The 10,032-nt window shown below is 47.3% G+C and overlaps 1 protein-coding gene across 2 annotated transcripts in view; it reads left to right on the top strand.

Moving 5' to 3' along the window:
- Window positions 1–307: 307 nt before the first annotated feature.
- The window catches only part of PLCL2 (phospholipase C like 2), a 191,925-nt gene continuing 182,200 nt past the window's right edge, over window positions 308–10,032 (top strand). Inside the window, exons 1-2 of one of the 2 annotated variants that reach the window (XM_082459226.1) lie at window positions 308–663; window positions 1,027–1,583. In XM_082459226.1, coding sequence (XP_082315352.1) covers window positions 459–663; window positions 1,027–1,583 — 762 coding nt within the window. In that variant the 5' untranslated portion in view covers window positions 308–458. Of the gene's footprint in view, window positions 664–691; window positions 842–1,026; window positions 1,584–10,032 lie in introns of those variants that run through there. The other variant, XM_082459227.1, reaches the window with a different exon arrangement.

Here is a 10,032-nt window from a genome sequence, read left to right as displayed (position 1 = left end):
TAAATCCCTGGAGGACGACTCAGAGGGCTCAGAACAGGCTCTAACGAGGTCCTCTGCTCCTCACCTCTCGCCGCCCCCTCCCCCCGCCCCAGCATCCTTGCAACTAGTTGAATCAATTCACAGATTCACAGTTCAGGAGCCCAAAGGAACGGAATTAGCTTCTGTATGTGAAGTGGGTCTGACCCACGAGGGGAGCCCAGAGGGGAACGTCCGGAGGGCCTCCTCCGGAGCTGGGCGGGAGCGGAACGAGTCCCGCGCGCGGGGCGGGGTAGGATGGGGCGCAGCGGCGGAGCCCAGAGCCCGGGACCATCGTGCGGCCCGCGGCCTGCGCTGTCTTTGCTCCTCGGGGCGCCGGCGGGTGACTGGAACTTGCCAAATCTCTAGGGAGGCGGGGAGCCTCCCGGGACCCGCGGCCGCCGCCGTCGCCGTCCGCTGGGCAGCGAGGTTCCTGCGGCCCGATGAGCCGGCCCAGCGGGAGCAGCCGCGACGGCGGCGACCAAGAGCGGGAGCCGGGTGGCCCGCGGCGGCAGGGGAGGGTCCCCGCGGCCTGTAGGGGGCAGCGCCGAGCCCGGGAGGAGACGGCGGCGGCGGGGTGGGCGAGTCACGGCCGCCCTGCCCGCCGTGCGCTTACCCGGCGCCGCCGGCTTCGGCGGGGACCCGGGGGTACGTGGCGGGCCCGGCGCGCGACAGCCCCTGGGGAGTTGGGATCCCGGGAGACCCCGGCGTCGCCACCCGCCCGCCCGGGGCCGCGAGAGCCTCGGGCGGCGCCTCCGCGTGGCCGGGGAGCGTCTGGGCGCCCGCCGCTTCCCCGAGCCCGAGCGGGACGCCCGGTGCCCGCGCGGTGGGTGCCCTGAGCCCCGCGGTGGGCGCCCCGTTCCCCCGGGGAGGGCGCCCCGTTCCGGCGCCCCCGGCCGCGCGGTATTTGTGGCGCCCGCGGCGGCGCGTGTGCCGGGCGTGTTTCCCTCCCGGGTGCCGGGCCCCGGGCCCCGCCGCCGCGCTGACTGTGTCTCTCTTCTCCCCCTGCAGGAATCTTCCGAGAATCCTGCTGCCGCGACTGTAACCGTGAGCGAGGCGAGCTCGAAACCAACAGCACATCTAAATTAAAAAAAAAAAAAAAAAAAAAAAAAAAAAGGCGGAAGAAGCGGCCGAGGCGGCGGCGGGAGGAGGAGAGGAGGAGGGGCCGCGCGGCCCGAGGCGGCGGGGACGCGGGGACGCGGGGACGCGGCTTTGTGCTGGCGGGTCGCGGGGCGCCCATGGCGGAGTGCGGCCGGGGGGGCGCCGCCGGCGGGGCCCTGCCCACCTCCCCGGGCCCGGTCCTCGCGGCCAAGGGCGCCCTGAGAGCCGGGGCCGGGGAAGGCGGCGGCGGCGGCGGAGGGCGCCTCGGCCACGGGCGGGCGCGCTATGACAGCGCCGGGGTTTCCAACGGAGACTGCAGCCTCGGCGTGTCCGCGGACGAAGCCCAGGCCAGCCCCGCCAGGGACCCCCGCGGCGCCGCGCTCGCCGCGACCCCCGGCCCGGCCGCCTGCCCCCTCCCCCGGGAGAGCAAGCCGGGCGGCCTGCCGCGCCGGAGCAGCATCATCAAGGTAGGTGGGAGAGGGGCACCCGTCTCCCGCCCCCCGCCGTCCGCGGGGCTCTTCCCCCGAGAGGGGAGTAGTGGTGGCAGGAGGGGGGTGTACGAGGAGCCCCCTGCTAACGGGAACCAGGGGTGCGCTGGCGCTTGGGGTGGTTGAGCGGGGATTGGGTGCATATGGCATTTGGGAAGAATGGAGAGGTGGTCCTGAATGTGCAGGGAGCTGTGCTCAGACATCCCCCGTGGAACTTAGGGATGTCACCTCTCCCAGGATTGGCCTGGAATGATGGCCTGTACCTGCTTGGCAGGGCACGCTCTCCTGTGGTAGCCTCGGCTGGTAACAGACTCCCTGCAAGGTTTCCATTGTATGTTAAAAACAGTTATCATGTGAAAACATTTTCTTAAAAATCCCAGTTATTTAATAGGTTTCTTCTGATCGCTCTATAGTTGCCTCTTGCAAACGGTTGGACTCAGAGGGTGCAAAAAAGTCCCAGGTCACTCAGCCTCACGGAGAAATGGAGTAGGTTTCTGAACATAAATGCCCCTTTCGGCTTTCTTAGGGTCAGAGGCGCTGAGAGATTACAGTCCTGCATGGTTTAATCTTTTCCTTGCTGCAGTAGGCAGGCCTCCAGCTCTGTGGAAGTTCTTTTGGGCAGTTTGCTTGGTTTTGCTATCTTTTGCCTGGGGTTATTTAGCAAAAGGAAGTCAGCGATTGTTTTGTGAATTTTAAACTCCAGGAGTAATATAAGGAACTCCTGAGTTTGTGGTGGTTTCGTTCTAATATTACATTTTGGTCTGCAGTGCAAACATATTTCTCCTGACATGAAGTGAAAAAAAAAAAAAATTGATGGGCTAAGAAGAGCAGAGCCTTAGGAAGGGCTAGCTCTATCTGCTCAAGTTTGGAACAAATATGAAAATGTTGCTGTCTGAAGACTGAGAGGTCACCAGGGCAGTGAGCAGCAAAGCACCCTGACACGGCTGCCCCCACCTTCCTGTGGCAGATCATCAGTGGGAGAGGGAGAGCAGAACGGGCCACAGTGAAGAGAATTGGCACTGGTGGTATTTGACATTTAATTGGACCTACAGAAACCTTCTGAGTAGCATGTAGTGTCTGATGGTATTATCAGCCTCTGCAGTTACCTAGTGAAATATACAACCTTGCTACTGTATGTAACAAGCAGTTGTGAAACTGCTTTTCGCTTTGTCATCTGTTGGCCCGGTTTATGTCTGAGCAAGGGCACAGTTGGAGGGCTTAAAGATCAAGTGTATTAACTATCTGCAGCAGGCGTTTAGAGTTTAACTAAGGAAAGCAAAAGAGGTTTTTGCTGCCTGCCTACCTAGCTTTTAGTGACTTACGTTTTCTTCTACTCTGTCGCTTATGTTGCCATGGAAGTTGCTTTCAACCGTGCGTGGTACTCAATTCCCATTGACAGAGTTATGTGTCATAACTGTTTTTATTGGTTACTAGGTATTTGTGGTGATTTTGCACCGCGGTGTTAATGAAATCTGACGTGAAAATTCCAGAGAAGATACAAGTTGACCACATTTTAACTCCTCTCTCTCAATTTTTTTGAAGGGCCTGTTTTTGCACTTTTTTAAAAAAAAATTCAGATTTAATTGTTGTCTACATGTGGTTCACAGTGTAACTTATTTAATTACAACAGCATCTGTTTTAATTTTGCATTCATGGGAGGTTAGGAAGAAGGATGGTTTGCCAACATTTCTGACATGTGGAATTGAGAACTTGTTGGTAGATATCATTTCTTCATTGAAGATGCTAGAAGCACATGGGGAAATGATTAATAATTCAGAAATCACTGGAATTTTGAAACTTTCCCAGATATCTTCGTCACTTTTCTTCTTTCTAATGAAGGCAGTTGGTCCCTTGTTTGCAGTTGTATCCCTAGATATACATTGTGAGGAATGACACGTGCTTGCTTCCTGAATGAATGGACAAATGATAAGAAAGTACATGTTTTCTCTAAGTTCTTTTAATTTTTAAAATGGCTCATTGGGATTTACCAGTCTCATATCTTATTTATTGTCTTGTATCTCCTAAGATGACTTGACTCCTTTTCCTTGCCTCTATTTTCAATGTGCATTTTCTTAATCACCCTTTAAAACTATGGAAATAGTGTTGAAAGTTGATCAAGCCTGGATTTTAGGGAAGGAGTATGCTATATTTAAATAGGTAATTACTTGGTATTTACTCCCTTTCAGTTGGCCTCTTGAGGGATCAAGATTTTAGAAATTTAGTGTGGCATTTTCTAAAGACATGACAGCATCAAGTTAATAGAGTAATAGAATAAAGAGATCTTTTACTTTAATACCAACTTTCATAAAGCAGCAAATAGTGCACAGGTATTTTTGTCACACGAATGGCAGAATTACATTTCACTTTTGTTAAAATATAATAAACAGCTTAGCAGGAGCCCATGTGAAAAAGCAGTGGTGACATCTTTCTTTGGTTTCTTTTGAATAAAGGGATGAATGCAGCCAGGTGATGGAAGGGGAGAGGCGGGAATAGATTAGTGAGCATGGTGATGATGGGGGACTTCAGGGCATGGCACAGAGAGTGCATGCTCTCTAAGGATCAGAGGCTGGTGTTCACGGGGTTGCATTAGTTGCAGTGTCCGGCTATGCCTGTTTCCTAGTTCATTACAGTCTTGACCTTCCTCTTAGGTGGGGATCCCCAAATCAGAGAGAGAAATAACAGCAGAAATGGGATAAACAGTGGGCAAAAAAGGGGGACTATTGCTGAGGTGCAGGACATGCAGAAATCCACTGTAGGCTGACTGGAATGATATTCCTTATTTAAAATTATTTCTTTGGAACTCCATCTGTTTTGTAAATGTGGTGTTGAGTAAGAAATTGTAAATTGTAAAACTACATTTTCTGCCAAAATAGATGCACAGATCCATACTAAAAGAGCTCCTTGGTTATGGTAAGAGTGTTGATGGAAATTCAGGGTGAGCAGCCTGGTAGGACCTTTCTAAGTACCTTGAGAAGAAAAATGAATCATGGAACTCATCATCAGACTTTTCTACTTTTCCTTAGCTTATTGAAAATAGTGTTACACTTTTTAGATTATTCTCAAAGGCCTATGACTAGATTTTTAGGGGAGAAGCCATTATGTTTGTCATCTTTAGTAATCTAGTAAACGAAAACATCACTTTCATTTTCTCTTTCCATATTTCATTTCATCACACCATTCAATACAGTCCACGCTTTATTTTGAAACCGTTAATTTGGTTAGCTGTTCAGATGGCATTCATTTTTTACAAATAGCTCTATCCTTTAATTCAGGAGCTTGGTCTAAAAATATGAAGTAACATTTTAAGCCTTAGATTTCTTTTTAAGTTTTGAAATAAATGAAGTTAAAATGTCTATTAGTTTGGATGGTTTACTTTAGTCAAAGCTAATTAAATATTTTGGATGGTACATTAAGAGAGGTGATTTAATTTGCATAAAATACAGTTCACTCCTGTTGGTGTCTAGTTCTATGGAATTTGACAAACACATGTAAGTCATGTAACCACTACCACAACCAAGATCTAGAACAATTCTATCATCTCAAAAAATTCTCCCAGTCTCTTTGCAGCCTTCCCTGCCCCCTATCCCCAGACCATAACAACTATTGATTTGGGTATTTAAAAAAAATAAGTTGGAAGTATAGCCATTATACTATTTTGGTATTTAAAAGTAATGACAGCAGCCACTGTTTATTAATCACTTACTATGTGCAAAACACATGAAAAGTGTTTAACTTGAGTCTGTGACCTGGTGTTGCACCAGCCATGGAGGCTGAAGAAAACCCCAAGTTCAGAGGGGTTAACTGCTTGTCCAGGGTGCTGGAGCTGGTTGTTGTACCCCGCTTGGGCACTCCACTGACCCCCACATTACACTGGCAGTGTTAATTTTTTGTATACTTAAAGAAGCATTGGTGGTTTGGAACACCAGATTTGGTTTTCCCCTTTAAATGTGAGAGATACTGAAGGGAAAAAAAGAATCTCAATTTCTTCTGGCAGAAGAAGTTGGCAGATAACATAGCCAGGCAGCTGTCTAGTCACCTGTTATGGCTGCCTGACTAGAGACTCTGGCTTCACTGGGACCAAAAGTTTGACCTTGTCCAATGTGGCAGCCCTTAGTTTTCTTAATATCACTGCTGTCCTTATTATAGTATTACGGTGTGTAGAGGAAATGCTTTTACTAACTTTCCACCAACATAGATTCCCCACGTCTTGATGCTGAGCACTGCATCATGGGGAACTAGCAGGCTTTTCACATCTATTATGCATATTTAAACAAAATAGTTAAAATGTACATTATGGTGTAAATGAAGTAGACTCTTTGCAGGCCAAAGCTGGGCTGTATTTATCAGTTCTGCACAGAAAGCAAGCACTCAATCACCGTTTTCTGAATTTTATGTTAAGAATAATATCTGCATTTGACTTTAGACTTTTTTTTCCAAATGGGGGCTCGGGGGAGACAACTGTACACCCAGCAAACCTGTGGGCATACCATGAATATTCAACCAACAGTAACTGGATCACAGAGTGAATTTGTCTGGTTAAACAGGCAGCCTTGGTCATTTAGCTCAGAAAACTCTGGTAGCCAATCAGCAAGTCTCCACTTGGCTTTGTACTGATGCATGGGAAGGAGTCCACGCTTGACAACTGCTGCAAGGCGGGCGCAGGGCCGCGGGTCTCAGCCACTCAGAGAGCTTTCGTCACACTTCAGAGTTCAGTTTCAGAAGTCATTAGGGGGTGTTCACTTTCAGACCCTAAAAATTACTTACCCCTTTTGCTTCTTCTCTTCCCTGTCTTCCAACCTCCCCTCCAAACAGTTATGCTTGACTTGTGGTGCTTTTCACCAGGTCCAAATAGACAACTGACAGGAAATTGTTTATTATTATTTTTTAAATTGCCTATCTTGGCCTCTCGAGTTAGTTTCTTAGAATGCTCTCTCCCAGAATCTGTTCCGTTCCTTTTATAGTTCTGTGTGCTCTGTAAGGGGTCTAAACGAGACTGTTCTTTTTTGCTTTTGCTTTTGCTTTTTTTAATGCTTAAGTTCCCCATGCCTCAGAATTCAACAAAATAGGGCAGTGCTATCTGCAGCCTAAATGCAGGTATAAATGAATTGTGAATATTCATGTTTTCCCTTCAGGCTCTATTTTATACATGTGTCCAAAAATAGATGCTCTGTTCCTTATTAATGCTAAATTTTGTCTGTCATTACTTGCTTGTCTACCAGACCTCCAGATTGGTTTAGCTACTTACTTTTTATTTCAAATTAATGGATTCTGTAGTACAGGGGATATTCATATATTTTTACCGGTGGGCCACAGGATCTGAAACTGTGCAAGCTGCCTGGCCGGCTTTTCTCTGCCGTTGATAATGGTGAATCGAGAGGGTCGTACCCGGCATGGGTGTTAGTAGTGACTCAGACAAGTCGGAACCCCCAGGGGGGTTTCAGTGGGACCTATGTTCCTTGTGGCAGAATAATCCCATAGCTTTAGGGGGCTCAGAGCATATAATGACTTACATTGAGCTTTAGCAACAATTGTGTGAGTGGCCCAGTCTGCTGGCAGGACGCCTGGCACCTACCTGTCTCCGAAGGGCAGAGGAGGGCAGGTGGGAGGCCCTGCTGGCCGCAGGTGCTTGGTCACATGGCGGGGGATTAGGTAAAACTTGTTCTAGGTAGTAATCTCAGCTGGGCTGTACAGGCAGACCACCTTTTATTGTGGTTCGCTTTATTGCACTTCACAGATAGCGCGCTTTTTACAAATTGAAGGTCTCTGGCAACCCCGCGTCGAGCAAGTCTGTTGGCGCCATTTTTCCAACCGCATTTGCTCACTTCGTGTCTCTGTGTCACATTTTGGTAATTCTCGCAGTATTTCAAAATATTTCCTTGTTATTATGTTTGTGATGGTGATCTGTGATCAGGGATCTTTAATGTTACTATTGTAATCATTTAGGGGCACCACGAACCGTGGTGAACCCATGTCAGACGAACTTAATTGATAAATTTTGTGTATGTTCTGACTGCTGTCACCTCCCTGTTCCCTGAGACACAACAATGTTGAAATTTGGCCAGTTAATAGCCCTGCAATGGCCTCTAAGTGTTCAAGTGAAAGGAAGAGTCACACATCTCTCATTTTATTTATTTTTCTCATTTTAAGTCAAAAGCTAGAAATGATTAAGCTTACTGAGGAAGGCATGTCGAAAACCCAGATAGGCTGAAAGCTAAGCCTCTTGCACCAAACAGTTAGCCAAGTTCTGGATGCAAAGGAAAAGTTCTTGAAGGAAATTAGAAGTGCTGCCCCAGTGAACACACCAATGGTAAGAAAGCGAAACAGCCTTATTGCTGATATGGAGAAAGTCTGAGTGGTCCGGAGAGACGATCAGACCAGCCACCACATTCCCTTAAACCAAAGCCTAGTCCAGAGTAAGGCCGTAACTCTCTTCAGTTCTGTGAAGGCTGAGAGAGGCAAGGAAGCTGCAGAAGAAAAGTTCGAAACTTAGCAGATGTTGGTTCATGAGATTTAAGGCCAGAAGCCATCTCTGTGACATCAGAGTGCAAGGTGAAGTGCAGCAAGTGCTGATGAAGAAGCTGCAGCAAGTTATCCAGAAGATCTAGGTAAGGTAATTCAGGAAGATGGCTACACTAAACAGCAGATTTTCAATGTGGATGAAACAGCCTTCTATTGGAAGAAGATGCCACCTAGGACTTTCATAGCTAGAGAGGAGAAGTCAATGCCTGGCTTCAAAGCTTCAAACGACAGGCTAACTGTCTTGTTAGGGGCTAATGCAGCTGGAGACTTGAAGTTGAAGTCAATGCTCATTTACCATTCTGAAAATCCCAGGACCCTTAAGAATTATGCTGAATCTACTCTGCCTGTACTCTGTAAATGGAACAGCAAAGCTTGGATGATGGCACATCTGCTTGCAACATGGTTTACTGAATGTTTTAAGCCCACTGTTGAGACCTATTGCTCAGAAAAAGAAGATTCCTTTCAAAATATGACTGTTCAATGACAACGCACCTGGTCACCCAAGGACTCTGAGGGAGATGCACAACGAGATACATGTTGTTTTCATGCCTGCCAACACAACATCCATTCTGCAGCCCATGGACCAAGGTATAATTTCGACTTTCAAGCCTTATTATTTAAGAAATATATTTCGTAAGGCTATAGGTGCCATAGAGAGTGATCCCGCTGATGGATCTGGGCAAGCTCAATTGAAAACCTTCTGGAAAGGATTCACCATTCTAGATGCCATGAAGAACGTTCATGATTCATGGGAAGAGGTCAAAATATCGACGTTAACAGGAGTTTGGAAGAAGTTGATTCCAACCCTCATGGATGTCTTTGAGGGGTTCAAGACTTCAGTGGAGGAAGTAATTGCAGATGTGGTGGAAACAGCAAGAGAACTAGAATTAGACGTGGAGCCTGAAGATGTGGCTGAATTGCTGCAATCCCATGATAAAACTTGAATGGATGAGGAGTTGCTTCTTACGGATGAGCAGAGAAGGTGGTTTCTTGAGATGGAAACTACTCCTGGTGAAGATGCTGTGCAGCTTGTTGAAATGACAACAGAGGATTTAGAATATTATATAAATTTAGTTGATGAAGCACTAGCAGGGTTTGAGAAGAGTGACTCCAATTTTGAAAGAAGTTCTACTGTGGGTAAAATGCTATCAAACAGCACTGCATGCTACAGAGGAATCGTTCATGAAAGGAAGAGTCAGTTGATGGGGCAGACTTCATCGCTGGCATATTTTAAGAAACTGCCAACCACCCCTGCCCTCAGCAGCCACCACCCTGATCAGTTGGCAGCCATCAGCATCGAGGCAAGACCCTCCACCAGCAAGAAGATTACAACTCACTGAAGGCTCAGATGATGGTTAGCTTTTTCTTCTTCAACCAATAAAGTATTTTAAAATGAAGGTATGTATATTGCTTTTTTAGACACAATGCTTTTGCCCACTTAGTAGGCTACAGTATAGTATAAACACAACTTTTATATGCACTGGGAGCCAAAAAATTCGTGTGATTCTCTTTATTGCGATATTTGCTTTATCGAGGCAGGCTGGAACAAACCCCCAGTATCTCTGAGGTGTGCCTGTACGGTGGGGTCTTGGTCTGTCCTCAGGACACACGTTGCATGTCTGGATTATTCAGGGGGAAGAATACTGGTGGGAAAACTAGAGGGTGTGAAGTTCGGTGCTTGGATCAGATTCTGGCTCCCTCTCTTCCTTCCTATTGACCTTGGGCAAGATATTTAAGTCTGTGTGTCTAGTTAACCCATCTCTAAAACAGAGATAGTGAAATCCCCCTCATAACATTGTCGTGGAGATTAAATGAGATGATGTGTGTGGAATATTCAGAGCAGTGTGTGGCCTGTAGTAAATACTCAATAAGCAGTCCCTAGTATGTTTAGTTTCTCTTATTTAGAGTT

The sequence above is a fragment of the Balaenoptera physalus genome (assembly GCF_965194825.1).
Source record: "Balaenoptera physalus genome assembly, chromosome: 4".
NCBI lineage: Eukaryota > Metazoa > Chordata > Mammalia > Artiodactyla > Balaenopteridae > Balaenoptera > Balaenoptera physalus.
This window is presented reverse-complemented; position numbering and strand designations above follow the sequence as displayed.